Source organism: Chlorocebus sabaeus, chromosome 23, assembly GCF_047675955.1.
Source record: "Chlorocebus sabaeus isolate Y175 chromosome 23, mChlSab1.0.hap1, whole genome shotgun sequence".
NCBI classification, from domain to species: domain Eukaryota; kingdom Metazoa; phylum Chordata; class Mammalia; order Primates; family Cercopithecidae; genus Chlorocebus; species Chlorocebus sabaeus.
Window position 1 is genome coordinate 68,590,492 of NC_132926.1, and position 25,259 is coordinate 68,615,750.

The 25,259-nt window shown below is 38.3% G+C and overlaps 1 protein-coding gene across 1 annotated transcript in view; it reads left to right on the forward strand.

Moving 5' to 3' along the window:
- Positions 1 to 25,259, forward strand: part of MCC (MCC regulator of WNT signaling pathway) — a 474,315-nt gene that overhangs the window by 91,060 nt on the left and 357,996 nt on the right. Inside the window, exon 2 of the mRNA XM_008014163.3 lies at positions 13,825 to 14,069. Coding sequence (XP_008012354.1) covers positions 13,825 to 14,069 — 245 coding nt within the window. The remainder of the gene's footprint in view (positions 1 to 13,824; positions 14,070 to 25,259) is intronic.

A 25,259-nucleotide genomic window follows, 5' to 3' on the forward strand; every position in this document is an offset into this window, starting at 1 on the left:
TCAACCTTTGATCCCCTTCCTCCCTCTCTCATGTAGTAGCTCCCAAGTGTCTATTGTTGCCATCTTTATGTCCATGTGTACCCAATGTTTAGCTCCCACTTATAAGTGAGAACATGTAGTATTTGGTTTTCTGTTCTTGCGTTAATTCACTTAGGTTAATGGCCTCTGGCTACATTCATGTTGCTGCAAAGGACATTATTTCATTCTGCTTTATGGCTGCATGGTATTCCATGGTGTATATGTACATTTTCTTTATCCAGTCCATCACTGATGAGTACCTAGGTTGATTCCATGTCTTTGCTATTGTGAATAGTACTGTGATTAGCGTACAAGTACACATGTCTTTTTGGTAGAATGATTTCTATTCCTTTGGGTATATACCCAGTAATAGGATTGCTGGGTCAAATAGTTCCACGTTTAGTTCTTTGAGAAATCTCCAAACTGCTTTCCACAGTGGCTGAACTAATTTACATTCCCACCAACAGTGCACAAGCATTCCCCTTTCTCCACAGCCTCACTGACAAATGGTATTTTTTGACTTTTTAATAATAACCATTCTAACTAATGTGAGATGATACCTCACTGTGGTTTTGATTTGCATTTCTCTGATGATTAGTGATGTTGATCATTTTTTCATGTTTTTTTGGCCACTTGCATGTCTTCTTTTGAGAAGTGTCTGTTCATGTTCTTTGCCCACTATTTAATGAAGTTATTTGTTTTTTGCTTGCTGCTTTAAGCTCCTTAAATGGATTTTAGACCATTGTTGGATGCATAGTTTGTGAATGTTTTCTCCCATTCTGTAGGCTGTCTGTTTACTCAGTTGATAGTTTCTTTTGCTGTGCAGCAGCTCTTTTGTTTAATTAGGTCCCACTTGTCAAATTTTATTTTTGTTGCAATTGCTTTTGAGGGCTTAGTCATGTATTCTTTCCCAAGGCCAATGTGCAGAACGGTATTTCCTAGGTTTTCTACTAGGATTTTTATAGTTTTGGGTCTTATATTTAAGTCTTTAATCCATCTTGAGTTAATTTTTGTATATGGTGATAAGTGAGGGGCCAGTTTTTTTATTCTACTTATAGCTAGCCAGTTATCTCAACACCATTTATTGAACAGAGAGTCCTTTCTCCATTAAAAAAGCTTATATTTCAATATTCCATTAGGCTTGACATTTCAAAAAAATCTTTATAATATAAATTAGGTGACTTAAAATGTTTATTCTTTCTTTCAATCTTGATTTTTGTTTTGTCTTTCCTATTTTTCTGTATTTTTTTCAATTTGGTAACCACAACCAAAAGCATTTTTTCAGATATGGGAATTAGACCAATAGTTTCATCATTTCTAGCAGAATGTTTTATTAGAAACACAGAGTGACAGAGACAGAGAATGAATGCATGGGCTCAACTTTATGCCAGTGTAGGATGTTAATTACTTTGGCAGACTTGGTGAGTGCTTTAAGACAGTGGAATGAGCCAAGATGAATTCAGTGAGTTCCTTCAGATGCATATCATAGGGCATTTTGTTTATTTAGGTAATATTGGAATTGATTTTCCCTTTCCTTCATGGCTCTTCATGTTATTATCACATGTATTTCCAGACCACAGCTGAATTTTTTTAAATTAAAAACTGAATTTTAAAAAGGGGCTGAGGTGCATTTATCCATAATAGTGTCTCTGGTTTCCCTTTTTAACATTAAAACTCCATTTTAAATTGTAGAATATAATTATGATGCCCCTAAAGAAAGTTATCTGTTGATTCACTGAAGACTATATCTGCCAGGTTGCCTTCTTCTTTTGTAAAATTTCAATTAAGCAGAATATTTGGAATCATGGGCTTCTGGATGATCAAAAGCAAATCAAGAAATTACTATTCATTTATTATTTGTTTACTGAGTACCTATTATATGTCAGGTATCATTCTTGGTACTGGGAATGCAACACTGAAGAAAATAGACAAAATTCTCCATCCTTGAGGAGCTTAATTTCCAGAGGAATCCTTTTGTTTTCTTACTTCTATAGAGGATTGTTTTCAAAATAATCTATTTTATTTTATCTCGCAAGTACATAAATGACCACAATATGGTTTGCCACCCAGGGTGGAGTGCCGACGCGCGATCTCAACTCACTGCAGCCTCCGCCTCCCATGTTCAAGCGATTCCACTGCCTCAGCCTCCCGAGTAGCTGGGGTTGCAGATGTGTGCCACTACATCTGACTTTTTTTTTTTTTTTGTATTATTGGTAGAGATGGGGTTTCACCATGTTGGCCAGGCTGGTCTCGAATTCTGGCCTCAAATGATCTGCCCACCTTGGGCTCCCAAAGTGCTGCGATTATAGGCATGAGCCACTGAGCCTGGCTCGGTTTTTTTTTGTTTGTTGGTTTTTGAGACAGAGTCTCATTCTTTCACCCAGGTTGGAGTGCAATGGCACAATGACAGCTCACTGCAGCTTCCACCTCCCGGGCGCAAATGATCCTCTCACCTCAGCCTCCCAAGTAGCCGAGGCTACAGGCCTGTGCCACCATACCCAGCTAATTTTTGTATTTTTTGTGGAGATGGAGTCTTGCTATGTTGCCCAGGCGGGTCTCAAACTCCTGAGCTCAAGCAGTCCTCCTGCCTCGGCCTCCCAAAGTGCTGGGATAACAGGCATGAGCCACTGCACCCAGCCTTGTTTGTTTTTGATCACTAAGACTCCTGAGTGTCCTGAAAACCCTCATTCCTTAGGATTGTTGGTATAGAACAGAAGTTCTCTGAACTACTTAGGAAGCCTTTCAACAAATACTTAACAAACCCCTCTCCCATTTCCCAGTCCCTCACCCCCACCATTCTGATTTAGTTGCATGGGCCGTGGGGCATAAGCATCAAAATGTTTTAATTAATCACCCCAGGCAATTATGATGAGTTGAGCATCATAATTAATATCTATTTATATAAAAAGTTTAGATTACTGACTTGAAGGGTATGGAGCCCAGCATACGTAAACCACAAAGTATCTGAGACAGGTCTCAATCAATTTAAAGCTTTATTTTGCCAAGGTTAAGGGTGCATGGATTTTGAGGGCTTCAGTATTTAAAGGTGAACAGCAGCCTGGGGGGAAAGAGGGAGGGTATGGTCACCTTACTGAATCCATATATTGCAAGAGAAAAGGAGCAGGTAGGGGAATAGTCAATTATGTATATGCCTGATGCTCAGTAAATCGGCACTTTAAGATAAGGTGAACATAGAGTAGCTACCTGTGGAGATATTTAACTTTTTATCTGTAGCTATCTGCTTAGGATCAAAAGGAAAGGCAGCTTCTTGCATGACTCTGCTTTCAGCTTAACTTTTTTTTCTTTTGGCTTACTGAAATTAGGGTCCCAAGTTTTTATTTTCCTTTTATACATATATACTAGAAGATATTTAAAAACTGAATGATATCAACTTGTTTTGTTTTAATTTGTGATTACAAACTCAAGTGTGCAAAAAGTACAGGAGAAATGGCATTAAAGTTTTTCATGATTTAGGATCTCTTTTCACCTCTTTGACCTCAAGTCTAATGTTATATTTACCCACATATTCATTTATTTGTTATGCATATATTTAGCACTTACTATATACCAGAAAGCAGAGACTCAAAGATAGCGAACAAAGAATGAAGTTTGTCCTCTAGGAATTTACAGCCTAGTACAGATTTGCAAACTTTTTCTGTGAAGGGTCATATAGTATTTATTTTTGGTTTTGTGGGTCATATGGTCTTTGCTACAATGATTCAACTCTGCTATTATAGCAAAAAAGTAGTCATAGACATTACATAGATAAATGGGCATGCTGTGTTCCAATAAACTAGATTTACAGAAACAGGAAATGATCTGGATTTGGCTGCAGGTCTTACTTGCCAACCTCTGGTTTACTAGAAGTGAGATAAAATAACTCAGTCATTACTATAGAGTGGGGTAAGTGATCGAAGCTTGTGCAAGTACTTTGATAAGAAAATGAAGGGCTATCAAATTAGACTGGGAGTTATGTGAGAAACAGAATATTTCTGAAGGAGATGCTGTTCAAGTGACTTATGAAACATGCACTGGAGTTTGAAGAAAGGGAAAGAAAAGGATGTTCTGAGCAGAGGGACAAATATGTGCAAAGCATAAGCATGTAAAATAACAGTGCCTCTTATAGAAGGTAAAAGAAATTTGGGGGCTGGAATGAAGGCTACCTACTTGAGCAAGAAGATGAGACTAGAGAGGTAGACCCAGCTATATTCTGATGGGCCTTGGCTATGAAATGAGAAACTTAGGTATGAAGCTAAAAGTCTTGTACGGAGCAAATAAAAGATTTTAAGCAGGAAAGAGTAACAGATAGAATTTGTTGGCTGCCCATTGGAAAGAGTGAGACCAATTAGGAGACCAATGCAATAAACCAGGTGGAAAGTGATGAGAGAGGTCGGGATGATCAGGATGGAATGGATGTGAGAGCTATTTAGACAATAAAAACTCTAGTTCTTGGTGACTGAGTATGGGGATAACCAAGAAGGAAACATCCTAGATAACTTCTAGATTTCCAGCATGGGTGACTGGAAGGTATAATTTATGTAGATAGATGGAGAAAATTTGGGAAAGGGTACAAGATGATGAATTAAGCACAGTACTTTGAGTTCAAGATAAATATATGGTAATCAATTGTATCTACCCAGTAGGAAGTGGATTGCTACTTAATTGAAGGTAGAGATTTGGTAGTCAGCCATACATAGTGGTAGGTTAAAGCCACAGATTTAGATTAGATTATCTGTAAAGAGTTTATAGAGTGAAAAAACAGAGGGCCAAGGATATGACTCTAAGATAGCATGTATTTAAGGATAAGAATTCTGATATGGAGCTTTCTTACAGAGATGGGAGAAACCAGAAGACAGAGTTTAACAGACTGAAGGAAGAGTTTCAAGAAGGCAGCAGTCAGCATTAAGCACTGAAGAGAAAGAAAGAAATGTGTCTTTGGAATTATGTGTTATGAATGCCTTTGCAGAAAAGAATATGAGGACATAGGGACTACTCTCTATGTAGGAAATTAAACTACCCTCTCTAGAAACACAGCCAAAGTGTGAGCAGCTTAGACACTGCTGGTGGGACTATAAATTCGATGTTTCTTGAAGGACGTTCAGAAAACTATATTGAGAGATTGGACCTTTTAACAATGAGTAATTCCACTCCTAGAAAATCATACCAGGTTTAAAATAATCAGATGCTCTCTAGTCTGTAAGGATGAACAAAAGTTTCAAAATGACATTTTGGATCATCTAATTTGATTAACTCCAAGGGTCATGTCTATAAATGCTTATTGATATGAATGACATTATTTTAAACATTTTCCCCTCCAACTATAGGCTCAGACCAAACTTGTTTTGAAATAGCTTTATATATATGTTAGATTTTTAAATTAAGAGACATTTTAAATATTGAAAGTTAGAGTATATAATTAACACATATGGACCATACCCAGATTGCAGAGAAGTTATTCTATTTGTCCACAGCTTTTAAAAACAACATTACAAATGCATGTCAAGCCCCCTTTGTGCCTTTCCCTAATCCTGTTCTTCGCCCTTTCTCACCTCTTTATAGTTGAGATTTATGCTTCTTGACCTTGTTTTTATTACTTGCCTATGTGGAAATCTATACACAGTTTATAGCATTGTTTTGTATATTTTTAAACTTTAGATTAATACTGTCATATTGTTTATGTAATTCTTCAACTTTATGTCTTTACTCACTACTGTTTTTGAGATTTTTTATGATGATACATTGTAGATGCGTTTCTTTCAAACCTCCATTCTATTGTATTTCATTTTGTGATGCCACTTCAATTTATATATATGTGTATTTTCTGTTGATAGTCATCTGGACTAGTTATTTAACATCTCTGTTCCTCAATTTCCTCACTTATAAAATGGAGATAATAATGGTACCAACCTCATGGGGTGGTGGTGAGCATTAAATTAATTAATATATATAAAGCACTAGCTCAAGGCCTGGCATACAATAAACATTCAGTGTGTATTAGCTATTATTATAAATATGACTATTAATATTATTGTTAACCTCTTCCCAATTCTTTGCTGTTACAGATATTGTGCATGTCTCCTCCATTTATGCATAAATTTCTTGAGCACATGTAACTAAAATTTGAATTTCTGGTTAAAGGGTATGCTTGAATCTATTTTTTTTTTAGATGTTGCCGAAGTCCTCTCTTAAAGCGGTGGTACCAGCTTTTCTTCCACCAATACCATGTGAAAGTTTCTGTTTCCTTGTCAGCACTTGGTATTGTAAGACTAACATTTTTGGCAATCCATCAGATATTATAATGGCATTCAATTTCTAAAATTTACGTTTTCCTTATACTTAGTGAGGTTAGGAATATTTTTATATCTTCATTGGTCATTCAGGTTTTCTTTTCTGTTGACTGTTCACATCATTTGCCCATTTTTCTTACTTTTTCTTTATTTTTAAAGACGGGGTCTCACTTTGTTGCCCAGGCTGGAGTGCAGTTGCTATTCGCAGGCAATCATAGCTCACTGTGGCCTTAAACTCCTGGCCTCAAGGCATCCTCCCTTCTCTTTCTCCCAAGTAGCTGGGATTACAGGCACATGCCACCATGCCTAGCATTGCTCATTTTTTTATTGGGTTGTTATCTTTTCCTTATTGCATTGTGGAATTATTTAATTAAATACAATCTTTGTCATATCTCAAATTACATTACTAATCTATTTGGATTTTTAAAATTTGAAAACATTACTTTAATAAAAACTATTCACGCATATGGGAAACAACAGGATAAAATGGTACAGAAGAGTTTGTGACAAAACACAACCCTCCTGCCGTACCTCCTTCTCCACACCCATGCCCACTCCCCAGAGGCACAGTCTTGGTACCGTTTGTGCTTCTAGTTCTCCTGATCGTTTCTTCCATAACATGGAAAAATACGCTAATACTTCTGTATCCTGATTACCAGTTTTTGTTTTTCCAGAGACAAGGTCTCACTGTGTCACCCAGGCTGAAGTGCAGTAGTACAATCATAGCTCACTGCAGCCTCCAAACTCCTGGACTCAAGTGACCTTCCTGCCTTAGCCATGCAAGTAGCTGGGACTTCAGGTGTGCATCACCATGCCTGGCTAATTTTTTCAAATTTTTTTTGTAAAGATCGATGTCTCAATTTGTTGCCCAAGCTAGTTTCGAACTCCTAGCTTCAAGTGATCCTCCTGCCTTGGCCTTCAAAAGTGCTGGGATTACAGGCATGAGCCACTATGCCTGACCCTGATTACCAGCTTTGGACAATATCTCTTTATTCCATGCTAGGAAAAGGAAGCACAGCCACTTCTCATTCTCACAATTCATCACACTGGCTGGTTATAAACCTAGAACCTTCAGTGTTTCAGTAGCACCCAGCAGCTCCCCTGCTGCATATTCTAGGCAAGGGTTTCTTGTGCCTGTATCATCCGTCATCATGCTTCCATCTCTTTTGTGTCTCTCTGAAATTTGTTGAAATTTCCTATATTTAATAACCTCTTCTCCTTTTTTCTTAAATATGGTTTTGTTTACTTATTTGCTTATTGTTTTGTACTTCACCCTAATTATTTCGTAAGAAGCAATAACGAAAGAAAGGCAAATGCATTTATTCCGTTCAACAGCTGTACACAGAAATTACCAGCTGTAGCCCAGACACCTGTTACTTTTTATGACCTAATTATAATTTTTCACACTTTGAATATCTGTGGAACTGAAATTAGAGACTTCTAAATTACATTTTTGTGTGACTCAAATTAGCTATTATTTATAATAGCATATATTTATATTATTATTTATACTATTATTTATATGATTACTATTATTTATAATAATAGCTAATATACACTGAAATAAGTTTTTAGATGTTTTTTGCAGTCTTTCATGAGCAACTATTTCTGGACTACCTACTAGGTCCAGGAGTCTCTGTTAGTTGAGAATTTTGAACAAAAGCACGTAACCTATTACTTAAATTGCCTCTGTATAGCCCTCATTCCAACGGGGTTTGGGATTTATTATCATTGTGGGGAAGAATAGTGTTTTTCTCTGCCCCTGATGCCCCTGAGAGACCAAGGCCCATCTTTCCCATTATACATCCCCAAGGTTAGGCTGCGAATTTACTTGAATGACAAATAGTTTTATTGAATTTTCACTTCATACTCAATTTCTTTATAAGTTAAAGGAAGAATAGCCAAGAGAAAAAAAAGACTTTTATATATAGAAAATAATAGCTGTGCATTGTGAAACCATGCAGTTTTGAGTGAGAAGCATCAATCTTCTGAAATGACTGAAGTCATTTTAGTTCTGCTGTCTGGTGATTGGTGTTAGACTCTAAGAGCTAAATATTGCCTGACTTGGCCAGTTCCTCTGATACAAACTGAGGTCTGTTTCCTTCTCATGTTATGATGATATCGTCTGAAGATAAGATATATATGCATGGATATGAATATGAAACACTTTTTAAATCACTTGTAACAATAATGACTTAGAGGAAAAAATGTTCAGTACAATTTTGTGTAATTCACCAGATATTCACTGTGGTTATTGCTAGGTAAAGTGATTGCATGTAATCTGTATTTTCTTTCTGCTTGTCTACATTTTCTACAATGAATGTGTGTTTTCTGAAATAATATACAAAAGTTTTATTTTTTTTTTCAAGGCAGGACACTTACATGATGTTGTTGTTGCTACTGAGATAGTTCTATGCTGGACTAACTTAGTTTTGGACAGTCTCAATTTAGTATCTCTTCCTCTGAAAAGCTTTCCTTGCCTAGGGCAGAGAAATGTCCTGCTGTTCTGTCACTAAGGCTACAGGGTTATTACTGTTTTATGGAGGCCATTGGTCATTCATACTTACTGAGCATCCCGTGTGCCGCATTCTGTGGGAAAATACAAAGACAGGTATATGTGGGAAAATATCCAAAGTGGGGACCCTCTTTAAAAGAAAGACCATTTTCAACCTCTGAGAGTTTATGTATCAATCCATCAAAACAAATGTGATGGGGTCTGCTGTGCGTGGGGTGGTGTGCTGAGTGCTGCACACATCTCAAAGGGGATTGATGTGGCACCAGCACTGGCTGCCAGGAGCTCATGGTCCTATTGGGAAGATAAGGATTGAATATGTGAAAACAATTTTTAAAAAGAGAGAGAGAAAGAAATCAAAGTACGATCCAAAAGCTGTCACAAAACTGTAAATAATCACCAAATGACTGGTGCAGGTACTAATGTTATCAGAAGGAAGAGACCACCATGGGCCTGAACAGACTGCCAGGACTGCATGGAAGTGGAAGGTACTGAGTTGAAATTGGAAGCCAGAAGGCATCTTTAGGCCTGTGTGTTCAGAATCCTAGAATTTTATTTCTGCCATGTTCTTTGGTCGAAGCCAGTCTCAAGGCCAGCCCAGATTCAAGGGCAGGGAAATAGCCTCCACCTATTGATGGGAGGAATGGCAAAGGCACGCTATAAAGTGGTATAGTCACATGGAACTGTATGTCATTGAAGGCCATTTGTAACAACCTAGCAAGGTGGCTTATGGAAGTACCCTGTAATTCAAGTTCTCCAGACTTAGCTCTTGATATAAAGGAGAGCTTTTATAATTTTCTTCCTCTGCTGTAACTTTCTTTTCTCATCTTGTTGATAACAAAATGTAACTTTATATTTTCATTCGTATGTAATATAGAAGGATAACACATATATAGATGAATGTAATTTTCTGGTTTGATAATAAAAGCATTGTTAATTCATGACCTTTGATAATCAAGCTGCTAATGTTAGTTCTGTCCCTAATTGTTTTCTCATGCCAAAATGTACCTGTTATTAACCTCCAAGATGCTAGATGATAGCATGGAAAGGGTAAGAGCTCTAGAATCAGACCAATTTGGTTTAGATTCCAGGCTGTGCCACATATTGTCTCTGTGACTCTTTCAGCTGTCATATCGTAATCTGTAAAATGGGGACATGTTAGTCTATTCTTCGTAGCTGTAAAGAAATACCTGAGGCTGGGTAATTTATAAGAAAAAAAGGTTTATTTTGGCTCACTGTTCTGCAAGCTGTATAGGAAGTGTGATGTTGGCATCTGCTTCTGGTGAAGGCCTCAAGAAGCTTCCAATCATGGCGGAAGGCAAAGGGGAACCAGCATGTCACATAACAAGAGAGGGAGCAAGGTGGGGGAGGAGGTATCAGGCCTCTTTAAACAACCAGCTCATGTGTGAACTAACAGGGAGAGAACTCACTCATCACCAAGAAGATGGTGCTAAATCATTGATGAGGAATTAACCCCCATGACCCAAACACTTCCTACAAGGCCCCACCTCCAACATTGTAGATTACATTTCAACATGGAATTTGGAGAGGATGAACATCCAAACCATATCAGGGGATAATTGTAATTCCCCTGCAGGCTTGTTATTATTGTTAATTTTGTATTTCTATACTAAAAGAATTTAGCTTGAATTTAGTTTTGAAAAACTAGTACTTCTATTTAAAACTTACAATTTGACTTAATTTGGCAGAGTGCAGTGTATTTTGGCTTTGATCTTTTATATCAGCCTCTCAACAGCCTACACGTTTAAAATTAAAATTCAGTGTTACACATTCTATTCTGAGTTGGTATTTCTAGACCACAGTTACTTCTTTGCAGCTGTTTCTTGTAGAATGTGGCTTCTCAAGCCTGGACAGAGCTGAGTTTCTCACCAGGGTGCCCAATATATGTAACTGGGCTGCCAGCAGGGAGGAAGGGTGGGCCTCTGTGGACAGATTATACCACTTAGTGAGATAGTCAGTTCCGTTCAGTATTCTTTTCCCCTGAGCAGATCACAATTCATTATTAAAGCCCTAATCATGAAACTGGGGTATTATGAAAGATCTATGATCAACAATTATAAAACAATCATAATAATGGCTACTGTTTATTGAGTACTTAGTATATGCCAGGAACTATGTTAAGTGCTTTCTATGTATTATCTCATTTATTTTCAGAGCAACCCTATGAGGTAGGTACCACTACTATCCCCATTTTAAAACCTACAATGACATATCAGTTTATGAAAGTAGTATAATACACTGTGAAAAATGAAAATACACAGAAAGGAAAAATGAATACACCATATTTTTAGCAATCAGAGAATATTAATGTTAACATTACATGAACTTCTGGAATTTAGAAAACCTCTTTATTTTTTGCTAAGCCTAAATTTAAGGTTATTTTCTAAATATCTAAGAGAGAAATTCTTATTTTAGAAAGTATAATCTGAACCCTGAAATCAGAGTAAAAGCAGGATCCTTTCTTTCTGTTTGTATTCCTGCTTTAGCAATCTTAATTATCTCTAACTCTTGGATGAATCTGGCTGAATATCAGGTAGGTCTTATACAGAGAAGGGCAAAAAGATAAGCATATGAAAACATTACTTTAAAAACCAAACAAACATTTTTACATGTATTGATTAGCTACTGATGGGAGAAAAATCACAAAATCTGAGCTTAAGAATGAACTTTAATTTGCATGAACAATAAGAACTTACTCTTGATCACACATTTTGGGGTAAGCTGGAATGACTTTTCTTAAACTATGAGTCTTCAAGTAGACTGGGGTGGCTTATTTTGAGGCCCAGGCTAGATACAGGAGTAATGGCTACCATGGTATGTTTTTCTCATAATGATGACTAAAGCAAAAGGGGACAAGCTCAACAGTATAGGCACTTGTCCAGTAATATCCGAAGGGCCAAAGCAAGTTAGATGTGAAGCCTGAAGTTAAGGGATGGGAAAGGACACACCTACCATAAGTGTCCTTGGCCCTGAGACCAAGGCAAGGATATACATGTATAACACTGCTATGTCATAATGAAAGGTTAGGACTAATATTAATAATTTAACCTACCACACCCACTTCCATGTATATATTTATTCCTATCCTCATCCATCTACTTTACAAATATGTGTGTGTGTATATATGTATGTGTATATGTGTGTGTGTATACACAGATGCAGAGGCATATATATATGATATACATATGGACACAGACACACATGTACACAGAAGATAAAACATGTAGCTATGTGTAAAAGTTCTTTATAAAACATGAAAATGGGATAGCATATGGAAGCACGGTGATGAGTCTGTTACATTTATTGAAAAACACCATAAAGAGCAAGTATAAAAGCATTTTGGGGACAAGACTAACCTACATTTGATGATAATTCGGACCCTGGAAACTTGGGGAAGAGGACAAGGGCAAAGGTGGGAGGGGGCATGCAGGGCACAGAATTAGGGGTAAGGGGGAGTGAATGAGAAGATATTAAAAATGCCCACAATTTTGTGAGCCTAGGGAATTTGAGAGAGACCATGGAGACATTGACCGGGAGACAGAATTTGTGAAGGGTGACTTGAAAAGTGGTCTTAGCATGGTCAGGTTTCAGGTATCAGCAAACATCAAACTGGTTATGTTCTCCAGATAACTGAACTTTGGTAGTATGTTGAGACAGGCACACTAATTAGCTTTGTTTGTGACCATGAACAAATTTCTAATGTATCTTCCAGCACTTAAATTCTTCCAGCACTTAAATTAAAGGCCTTTGTTGAGACCTGCAGTTGGAGGAATATGAACAAAATAGTTGCTAAAGGAGGTTAGGTAGAGAGAAAAGAATAAGACTTGTATGTCAGGGATCAAACTGATGTCCTCCACATAAATGTTCTTGGTCAGCATAGGGTTATTGTTCTTGTTATTCTTTTTGAAATTCTTTTTTATTTTTATTTTTTAAAATTGGAGACTCTATAGGCTAGATACACTTCTCTGGTCCAGCCACAGACCCCACCAAGCCCTCTTATCTTAGATCTACCCACTTCACACATTCACATTAAGTCTAGTCCTGGAAGACACTGAGATTTTCATCCCTGCCCTTAGTCTTAGGGCTTACCGATTCCTTGTGGGAAGGTGGAAAACACTCAAAAGCAGGAAAAACCAAAGGTAGCTAAGCATTGAACCACGAAAGTCAAGATTAAATGATGTTTTAAACAAGTACTAAAGTTACCAGATTGGTCCAGAAAGCTGAAAATCAAGCTTGTTAAAATCTCTGTTGGTTCTTTTATAACTTGACTAGATTTTGGACTCTGCCAAGAATAGAAATAATGTCTGTTATACGTTCTGAAGCTTTATCTTACAGTGAGATTACAATGCTACACTCTTCAGGTGTAAAGAAAGAACTTTACAATCCTCAATTTCAAAACAAAGAAAGGGAGAGAAGGGTGTGGAGACAGGAAGAAAAAGAGAACAAAGGATTAAAAGTTGCCTCACCATTCCAAATAATAGAGTTTTTTTTAGAATAACCCAGATGTAACATGTTTTTTTATACACTTACCACTTACCACTTTTCTAGAAGCAATGAGAAAGTTGAAAATACATCTAGTATGTGAATAAGAAATACTTTTTTTTTTTTTTTTTTTTTGAGATGGAGTCTCACTCTGTCGCCCTGGCTGGAGTGCAGTGGAGGATCTCCGCTCACGGCAAGCTCCGCCTCCCATGTTTAGCCATTCTCCTGCCTCAGCCTCCCGAGTAGCTGGAACTACAGGCACCCGCCACCTCGCCCGGCTAATTTTTTGTGTGTTTAGAAGAGATGAGGTTTCACCGTGTTAGGCAGGATGGTCTCGATCTCCTGACCTCGTGGTCCGCTGGCCTCGGCCTCCCAACATGCTGGGATTACAGGCATGAGCCACCATGCCTGGCTCAAGAAATACATTTTTTTTTTTCATTAACCAGTTTTTCTAGCTTAAACGTCACTCATAACACATTTTCTTCTATTCAACCCCTTCTGCAGAAATGACTTGCTAATGGTCTGTCGCCAGTTGAATATGGAAGAGTCTGTGGCTGAGATCATGAACCAGTTGGGAGCAGATGAAAATGGGAAGATTTCCTTTCAGGATTTCACAAGATGCCGCATGCAGCTCGTTCGAGAAATTAGGAAGGAGGAAGTAGATCTTACTGCAAAGTCAGACAACTCCTGCACAAAGAAGCTGAGGGATAGAATTGCTTCCTGGCCCACGAGCAGTGACAACAGTTTGGGTAGGTATAACCAGGTGGCAGTTTTATGGCACTCCACTGGCCTTGCCTGTGCTCTCTCTAAATGATACTAGCCTCCCCAACCTGGGGCCAGCTCATACTGAGGCTGTCCTCCTGGCCACACTTTCCCTGGGGGAGTGCTCGCTGTTTCCCCCAGTTCTGTCTGATGGCTTCACACTTCCCGGCTCGCTGCTTTCTTTATTTTGCTTTTTCCATTTTCCAAGTTTAATAATGCATTCAAGTAGCTATTATGGAAGAAAGGCAAATGCATAAGACAGTAACTGCATCAGCAGACCTCAGAAACTCTTTGGGGAAGAAGTTTCAAGGTTACATACAGAGGCTTTTAAAAGCAATTTTTAAAAATTTAATGTTAAAATTGTTTTCTATAAAGATAGTTTTTCTATTCATAAGTTTATATTTGTTACTGGTGCAAGATAAGCAGTCACAAAGAAAGTTCTTAAAACTGTTGATAATTATTGAAATTGGGTGATGGGAACATGGAGTTTCTTGTATTTATTTCTGAATACTCAGTTATACATATTTTTTAGTATGTTCGAGATTTTATGTAATAAAAAGTTAAAAAGGAAAGAAAGGAGACATCTTAAAGGGTAGCCTTAACAAAGAGGCAGAAGATAGTATCTGAATTTTCAGGGTTTTTTTTTTTTTTTCCTTGAAAATGTGTCTTTGGGCCGGGCGCGGTGGCTCAAGCCTGTAATCCCAGCACTTTGGGAGGCCGAGACGGGTGGATCACAAGGTCAGGAGATCGAGACCATCCTGGCTAGCATGGTGAAACCCCGTCTCTACTAAAAAAATACAAAAAACTAGCCGGGCGCCGTGGCGGGCGCCTGTAGTCCCAGCTACTCGGGAGGCTGAGGCAGGAGAATGGCGTGAACCCGGGAGGCGGAGCTTGCAGTGAGCTGAGATCCGGCCACAGCACTCCAGCCTGGGCGACAGAGCGAGACTCCGTCTCAAAAAAAAAAAAAAAAAAAAAAAAAAAAAAAAAAAAAAAAAAGAAAATGTGTCTTTGATCTTTGTTTCTCTGCTAGGTAGATCTAGTGGCAAGAAGTAAAGTATCATGCTAGTTGTCCAGCATTTATTTTATGTATTTTTTATACACACACACACACACACACACAAGCATAGATAATTGTGTAGTGCCACATACAGACACATCTTTAAACAATGCTTCTGGCAGTGAAATCATTTGCGCCATTATTATTGAGTAATGGAAACAATAAAAATGTCCACATATACTCCATGCCTTACTACCTTCATAGATTCTACTTTAGCAGCAAATCAGATGTCTGGTGATGCATGTGCTCTTAACATAATATGCAGAAATAATATTTAAATAACAACTTTCTAAGTATTCAAGTAACATATGTTCATTATAGAAAAACAAGGGGAAAAAAGGCAAGCAGAAGAAAATAAAAGTCACCCTAATCCTACCACATGGAAATAATAACTACTGCCCACATTTGATATACTTACTTCTGGAATCTCTTCCTCTCTCTTCCTCTCTCTGTGTCTCATCATGCGTGTGATTTGTGTTTTACTAATTTTTTCAGATATCTTCTGTATATTATGTATCTTGCAGTTTTTCTTTTGCATTTTCTTCATGCTTTTAAATGGTATTTGAAAGCATGATTTGTAAGTTTGCATGACACAAAATAGACACTCAGTAAATATTTATTAAATGATGAAATGAAGGAATTTTTTCTGCTAAGCTGTATTTTCAGATTTTTCTGCTAAGAACATGGATTTCTTCTATAAACACATAAGTGTACACACATACATATTTGAAGGGTTAAGTACATTGTGGAACACCCCAACCAATAATTGCATACTATATAGCATTAAAATGATGTATAAATATGTATCAAAATATGTATACAGAAGGAAATCTTTTTGTGAAAAAAAATTGTCAATGTGTAGTAGATATTTATGAAAATCCTAAAAGAAACTGGTTTGAAAGAATTGCTGCACACATCTAATTGGTTTGACTAGCTTGGAACACTGTCCTGACCAGAGAAAGGATTGAAAAATAATACCCTTTCATCCTTTTAGATAACCTTATACCCTTGGGAAAAGAGGTGGTAACTGACAGGAGGTGATTCATAAAACTTGTCCTGAACTGAGGAAGTGCTAACGGCTATGAAACCTCCTACCACTTTCTCCTGGTAGTTAAGAGTTCAGAGTCAGACTATTTGATTGAGAATCCTGTTTCGTCGCTTACTGTCTACATGACACTAGACAAATTATTTAACCTCTCTGTGTCTCAGTTTCCTCAAGTGTAAAATCGGGGCAGTTATTGTTATTTGGGGGAATAAAGGAGTTAATATATGTGTAAAGTCCATAAAGCAATGCCCAGCATATAATCAGTAAATGCGTGTTAAACTAATATTGTTATTATTATTACCACCCAGTTTTAAGTCCTGGGGATTTGAAAAACAACTCCCTATTCAATCTAATGTAAATCAAATACACCTAAAAATTGACACTAATTATGCTGGGCACCATGGCTCACACCTGTAATCCCAGCACTTTAGGAGGCTGAGGCGGGAGGATCGCTTGAGGTCAAGAGTTTGAAACTAGCCTGGGCAACATACAAAAAATTTAAAAGTTAGCCAGGTGCGGTGGTGCATGCCTGTTGTCCTAGCTACTTAGAAGGCTGATATGGAGGGGTTACTTGAGCCCAAGTGTTAGAGGTTGCAGTGAGCTATGCCTGGGTGATAGAGCAAGACCCTGTATCCAAAAAAAAAAAAAGGACAATAACTAAACAAACATATAGATATACATGTTCAATTAGCCCTTCTCTTTTCTATACTATTAATCTCTCCTCTCCTTCTGACTCAATTTAGGTAAACTCCAGGATCTCCCTTCTGTGGGTGGAGGGAAGCCCCCTCTTGACTTTGTGTTCCCCTTAGTACTGCCCTATTTCTCTGACCCTTCCTTCAGTGTACTCTTACCATCTTCAGTCCTCACCACTCTGCTGGCCCTGCTCTTGCTGCCTCCATGTTGGCCAATCCAGAGATTCCTTTTCTGCCCACATCTAAATCTTTGGAATCTGACCCAGCTAACCACTCCTTCATGCTAGCTATACTTTATTCTCTTCGACTTCTTGACACCATGTTCTCCTGTTTACCGTTTTGGCTTCCCTTTCTCAGCCTATACTACTTCCAAATTTTGAGGTGCCTTGGGATTACATTCTGTCCTTAGATGATTTCATGTGGTCCCATGTGTGTGTTTGTTTATTTATTTATTTATTTATTTGAGTCAGGATCTCACTCTGTCACCCAGGCTGGAGTGCAGTGGTGCAATCATGGCTCACTACAGCCTCAACCTCCTGGGCTCAAGTGATCCTCCTGCCTCAGTCTCCCAAGTAGCTGGAACTACAGGCATACGCCACCAGGCCCAGCTAATATTTTGTATTTTTTTGTGGAGATGGGGTTTCGCTGTGTTGTCCAGGATGGTCTCAACTCTTGGACTCAAGCCATCTTCCTGCCTCAGCCTCCCAAAGTGCTGAGATCACAGGCAAGCACCACCATGCCGAGCTTGGTCCTATGGTTTTAAATATTAGTTTTGTACCAGTAACTCCCAAATATAATTACATATATATATATATATATATATATATATATATATATCCATCCCTGCCCTTTCCTGTGATCTCCAGAATCAGGTTAAATTGATATGTATTCCTAGATATCTTACAGACTTCCAACCTTAACGCAGTGAAAAAGAACTTTTGATTCTGTCCCCTACTTTTTCTCCCAGGCTTATTAGTCTCCCAGATAACCTTTACCTAGGAAATATCTGCATTTAGTAAATATCTACATCTAGGAAATATTTCTGTTCATCTGTTTACTCAAGCTGGCAAGTCCCACTGTCTCACATGCCAAAGTATAGCCAGAATCTGCCCACTTCCTTTGCTCTCCTGCCATCGCGTGTCCAAATCACCACCATATCTTGCCTTGCTTACTAAAATAACCTTTAACTGGCCTGCCTGACTCCTCCCTTGGCTCCTGACATTTTATTTTCTACCCTGTAGTCAGAATTGTCTTTTAAAGTTATAAAATCATGCTTAGTTCAATCCCATATCTAAAACATTCTGTGGTTTCCATATCATCTTAAAGTCCAAATTCCTTACCACAGTGTGGTGCATAGCACCCACTCTGAATTGACCTCATCTTGCTCCCCTGACTTACCATGTTTGCCACAGTCACAGTGGCACTTCCTGCTTTTCCTCTAATTTAGCAAACTCAGCCAGTCTCCTGGCCTTTACCCGGCACATAACCAGGCTTAAATATTTCCTCTTCAGAGAGGCCTTTCCAAGCTCAAGCAGCCTCTCCTCCTTTCCGCGTTCACATGCCCTTACTGCTTCATACCACTTATCCTTATCTGACATGAGTTATGTACCTACTTGAATATTTACTTATCTATCTTTCCCCATACAAATGAATTTCCACCGGAGTACTAATGACCTTGATTGTCATGTTTACTGCTATACTCCAGCACTTAGAACAGTGCCTGGCACAGGGAAGATGCTCAGTGCATGTTTGTTGAATGAATGAATGAATGAGCAATGTACTATCATACTTCTTTAGGGACGCAGGGAAGTGCAGTGCACAGTTTCGGACACTAAATAACTTATAATGTGATTGTGGAGGCATAAGCACATGACAAATTAAGTGGCAATAAACTTTAAAGTAGAGTTAACAAAACTTTGGAAGCCATTGAATGGTACAGAAGATATGGTCTGCTCTATAAGAGGAGCTAAGAAATACTGTGAACAGGAGTTTCAGGAAATGGTTACCTGGGACTATAGGACGGAGAGAAGTAGAAAGAATGTTGTGCTGTTGTGAGAAAAGCCTAAGAAAAACTTAGGTTTAATAGTTAAGTGCCAGAAGAACTTTATTGTCAGCCTTGACATTTCACAGCACATCTACAACAGGGAGTTGAGTTGGCAGAAAAAGAAGACTTGTCAAAACATTACATGCTCAACTTGGAAGAGGAATTTCGGTAGATTCATTTCTCCCAAGTGTTTTCTGCAGAACACTGATTTAAAGAGATGGTTATAAATATTATGTGAAGAAAGAATTTCTTTGTTAAGTACATGTGAAAACTTTGGGTTAAACTAGATTATAGTTTTCTTTACTGCAAGACATCTCGGAGCCTTTAATATGCTATTGTTTCTTGAGATTCTCCAGAAGAAGAATAAAATATAAGCATTTTCCACACTTAATTAACTATAAACTTTCACTCACAAAGCTTCTCTTAGGCCATGCATTCTCTGCTCAAAAGTTCTTTGGGTGAAAATTAAGGCACCTGAACAACCAGGTCATAACACATTTTTATGTTGGCCTTAAGCCATCCCAGAAACAACGTTTTTAAATTTGTATGTGTTTTAGCCATCAGCTATACAATTTAATACTTATAGCTATAATAATATAAATGTTTTAAAATTACTAATATTTATTAGCATGAGACAATTTGCTAGGCACTTTACTTGTATTATAATGCTAGAAAGATAGATCTCAATTTCACCACTGAGTTGCCATGGAACTTAGGCTACATTCCTGATTATTCTGAGCTTTAAGTTTTTTATCTCTAAAGATAGAACAGTAACACAAACATTATAGGGAAGTTGGAAAGATTTAGTGAGATATTACATATAAAGTTCCTACACAGAGCTTATATCACAGTAGATTTTCAATATATATTAGTGTTGTTATCATTATCATCTCTAATCCTTACAGCTACTTTCCTCGTCTAGAATAGAATCCTCCTTCTATACAGGAGGAAACTGAGGCTGTAAGCCACAGAGCAAGTAAGGAGTAGAGAACATTCAGTCTATTGAAAGAGATGATTGAGTCTCTTGCAACTTTAACTTAGAAAACTGACGTGATGAGCAAAGTGCAAACTGAAAATAACACTGCCATCCAGAGGCCACTCCCAGAAATGACAGACATATGGTCCTCAGGGTCTTGAGGCAGGGTCTGAGGGCAATTTGTGTTAGTGAAAGCCCATCTCGTTGGCAGCAAAGTGATGCATACATTATACCAGAATGGTTGTGAGGTATTCTATATGCTACCTAATTTTCCAATGAAAAACAAATAATCGCGTTCATTATAATTGCTCGTAGATTTCATTTTGAAAAGTGTGCTTTTCTTTGTGATTGGGAACGACTGGAGTTAAAAAAGAAATTCTAGCATTAGATATTTACATAGGTTTGCAATTCCCACAGAGCCTTTATTTAAACATGCCCTTTTAAATAAAGTTTTTGTTTTTTTTTACTTTAGCCAAGCTGTAAACCTTACACATGGATTCCATGTACTTGTGTCAGACATGTGAATTATAGGAAAGAGGCAGTGCTTTAGGCTGATGGCCACTGAAGGGACAGGGATTGCCTGAGGAGAGCTGATGCAGCCCTTCGAGCTGACCTAATGAGGCTGTCACCTGTCTGTGCTTCTCAGAGTTTTGGGGGTACTTGTTTTTCTTCCTTTGATCAGGTCTCAGAAAGCCCCAAAACTTATTTCAATCAAATTCCATAGTTGTAAAACATTGTTTAAGATAACAGACACTACAACCTGCTAATTAGTACAATTAACTTTCATTTATACTAAGATTAGAACACCAGGCACAATTTCCAATAACCTGTATCTCCAAAGCCTCTTTATTGCCCTGTCCTTGAGGTAGATTCTCACCTGATGTGTCAGCCTTCATTGCTGCTCTGATGGTGCCCCCGTGGTCTAAGGAAAAAATGAAGTCCTGAAGTTCCTCAGAAAAACTAACAGTAAAAAAAGTTTTCTTTAATAGAAACTCAAAGTAAAAAGTTAGATCAAGGAATATATGGTTTAGGCAGGAAGGACCTCAAACCCACAAGCCCAGGGGAGGAAGTATGAGGAGATATCCTGATTCCTTGGCAGATTTAAAGAAACAAATAAGCAGCCCTCTGAATTTGGGTTTGATATCTTGTTTTAAAAATTAAAACTACAGTTTTAATTAATATATACAAAACCTATTCATTGTTTTTTTCTATGTATATAGATATGTTTCTAAACCCTTAAAGCAGATTAAATTAAATGAAACAAGAAGGCATTGTTCAGTCCTATCAGATTGGCCCTGTTATGTAGGGTTCTGGCTGGTGAATTGAGAAAATCAAAAGTGGCTTAAGTCCCCTGCGGGCTCTGGGTGAACAACGAATAATTAACACAAAACCTTTTAAATACAATCACTCTTGAGAGTGATTCATGGTTAAAAATACTGCCCAGTGAGCATAAAACCAGACTCAAGTCACACACAATAGCCTTCAGCCCCATTTGAAGGTATAAGATTTTTTTTTCATTTTTGTTGTTGTTTTGTTTTATTTTACATACTCTAAGCCCTCTGTCAAATGGTAAACAATTTAATTTATTCTATTACTTAGTCGGGAGTTATAAAGGCCTTTAAAGTCTTAAGTAATGGGTACCATTTTACATTCTATTGTTGCATACTGAGAATGTTGTGAAGCAACTATCTATAGATTAAGTTTGGGTAAACTTAGCCAAGTCTTTGATTAGCAGTTAATTTTTGTCTCTTTTTATTAATCATTGTCCTTCCTGTCCTTGGGGAGTCCCTAATTCCTGTTGATTCTTCTGTTCATACTTCTCAGATTGGCAGTACCATGGTCTAGGTATGGATCCTCCCTCATTCCTTGATTACTAGAGTTTCCTCTTAGCTGTTCTTTCTGCCTGCAAGCTGTTGATTTCAGTCAGTGCTGCGATGGCTTCCTAATATTTTTGCTATGTACTCATGATACAGCTCTGTTTTACCTATTTAGTTGACTGTGCTGTCACCTCTGGATGCTTTTGGATGTCAAGACTCCTAACCATCCAGTGGGCTCACCCTGCTTTATCCCATTATGTTTCCCACTACTTCCCACATGGGCCCTTACCTTCAGTAATGCTGGCTTTCTTGCAACCCCTACACAACCACTCAAACCTACTTCTTGAGTTTTGTTCCTTCTCTCCTATGTATTAGGGATTTTTGGTGACAAGCAGCAAACACTCAACTCTAATAGTTTGAAGAAGAAGTGGGAGGTGTTGAGAGAGAATGCAAATGTGACTGTATTGGAGAAGCCTAGGCAGTTAGATCCAACATGGATGGATTCAAAGGCTCAAATGTCGTCAGCTTTCCTTCCGTCGTGTCTCAGCCCTTTCCTTTAGTATTGGCTTTATTCTTAGGCTCCTGGTCGTGGCTTCCAGCAGCCCAAGTCTTACAGCCATTCTGTCGGGTAGCCACAGAGAAAAGAGGGATTCTTCTCTAATGCTGGCTTCACAAAAGTCCTGGGAATTGGTCTCACTAGCTCTTCTTGAACCATATATCTATTCCTGAACAAGTCACTCAGGCTATAAGAATGCAGTGATCTGATTGGCCAGGCCTGGATAACATGCTCAGCTTGTGAAATTAGGTTAGAGTTGGCTCTATCCCCATCTTGTGGACTAAGAGCTGAGGAAAGAACAGGTTGGGAATCAAGGTCCTGTCACTACCAGAAAGGTGAATGGGTGCTAAGCAGGCAAAAATAACAGGTGCCCATTCCATGGTTTTATAATGGAAGTTCTGCCTCCTTTCTTTTCTTTGTATGTGTATTTTCACCATCCTTAAAAGGCTTTAATAATGCTACATAATACTGGGGGGTGTGTGTGTGTGTGTGTATGTGTATGTGTATATATACATAGCAACTAGGAAATTCATGTCTTATACACAACCTAATTGTAAGTTTCTAAATGAATTGGTAAACATTTTATTTTATGTCTCTTAATGTGTTTTCATTATATCTTGTGTATTTATCTGTCATTGCAATTATGAACCACATTGTGTTATAGTCATCCACTGTATATCCATCTTCTCTACTTGATTATGCATGTTGGGCAAATAGTACAGAGCCTGACACAGGGCATGCATTGGGTGAGTGTTTGACCAATAAACAAATATATCAGTGAACAAAACTCTCTGATACCCATAGCACCAATCCCATGGACAACGACCATTTTCAATTTATTGTCAGTCTTCAAAGCATGAACCTGTTTGTTCAAGGTACAGTTGTTCCTTTGAAATGGGAAATGTGTGCTTGGATCTGGGCAATGTTTAAAGAGACAATTAGTCCAAGTAATGAGTTAAAGATCGATATTACCAAGATTAATTTTTTATTTTAAATCTACTCTTATCCTGAGGATATAGTCTCAAGCTGGATGAAATGAAAACACCAGAACATTGATTTCACATCAGCTCATATGTAGTATGGTCCTTCACTATGACACTTGCTGCTAAACTGACAGAAGAAAGAGAAGGTGCGGTGTGGCTGATTGAAAAACATGGCCACAATATTTTGCAGCTTTTCCCATCAAGAGGTAGAGTATTTTTTCCCCACCCCTTAAATCTAGGGTGGCCTTGTGGTTTGCTTTGAACAATAATGTGTCACAAGAATGAAATTGTGCAAGTTCTGGAGCCGAGGCCTCAAATCACTTGCAGCTTCTTCCTGCATGTCTTGGAACACCCCTGCCACCATGAAAGACATATGGACTAGACTAACAAAGGTTGAAAGACCACACAAGGAGGCCCAGCCAACAGCCAGCACCAAGCCCCAGACATGTAAATGTGGATATCTTAGTCCCTCCAGCCCCTGTCAAGCTACCAGATGACTATAGTCACATCAGTGATCCCAGATGGAACAAACCAAAGTACTGCTCAGCTAAGCCCAGCCCAGCTGAGAATTGTTGACCCCCAGAATCACGAGAAACAGCAAATTATTGCTGTTTTAAGTCACTAAGTTTTGTGGTAGCTTTTTATGTAGCAGTAAATGTGAAACACATAGAGAATTATCCTTAAGAAATTTGTGAAATTATTGTGAATGAAGATAAAACATATAAATAGAACTAGTACAGGATCATATATGATCTAGTGAAAAATGTGTGAAGCAAACAAGTTGTGCTGTAGGAGATGAGAAAGGAGAATCATTGTCAGAAACCAGAGAAGACTCTTGGAAGAAATAAAGCCCAAGCTGATCTTGGAAAACTGGAAAAAAAAAATGGAACAATGTTGAAATAAGGAAACACACCCAGGTTATGATAAGTTGGAGAAGAGATCAATAGAAAGAAAGTATTTAACCTGTAATTAAATTCAACGTCCCTGTGCATCATGCTGAGTTATATGAACATCCAGGGAGTACACAGCTGTGGTTGGGTATGGGAGGTACTCAAAGCTCCAAGACAAACGTGGTGTATCTTTTTTTTTTTTTTTTTTTTTTTTTGAGACAGGGTCTCACTCTGTCACCCAGGCTGGAGTGCTGTGGCACAATCACGGCTCACTGCAGCTTTGACAGCCTGGACTCAAGCCATACTCCCACCTCAGCCTTCTGAGTAGCTGAGACCACAGGCGTGTACCACCACGCCCCAGCTAACTTTTGTATTTTTTGTAGAGATGGGATTTCACCATGTTGCCCAGGCTAGTCTTGAACTTCTGGGTTCAAGCGATCCACCTGCCTTGGCCTCCCAAAGTGCTGGGATTTGCAGGTGTGAGCCACTGTGCCCAGCAAACATGGTACATCTTTGCAAGCATCAATTTAGTTGACTATTTGGAGAAAAAGTTGTATAACTTGGAAAATAGTTTAAAATTTGTATTAATACAAATACAGCATGGAATTAACCATTCAAATGAACTTTTAAGATGAAACATGTGACTTCAACGAAATCTCTGGCTCAGGGGTAAGTTGGTCTGTCCCCCAGACTCCTTCGACTGTCCTCTGCCTTCAGCGTACTCTGGTGGAAAAGACTGAGAAATGCTTCATTAAAGGATTCCTCTAAAATATAAACCTCAGAACTTACTTCTCTTTTAGTTTGTCTCTTTGGGTTGTTCAGGGCTCCTGACATTTGAGCTGACAATTGCTTTAGTACCAGACAATGCTTTACAGAGCCCATCAGGATCAAGGAGCAAAGAAGGTTTAAGGCTGTCAAACACTGTTAAGATCATAGCAAAGACATTTTCTGGAGTGGCTATTGCAATGGCTTTGCTATTTAAAAAAAAAAAAGAAAGAAAAAGTAGAAGCCCCAGGCTGGGCACCATGGCTCACGCCTGTAACCCTAACCCTTTGGGAGGCCAAAGTGGTCAGATTACTTGAGCTCAGGGGTTCAAGACCAGCCTGGGCAACATGGT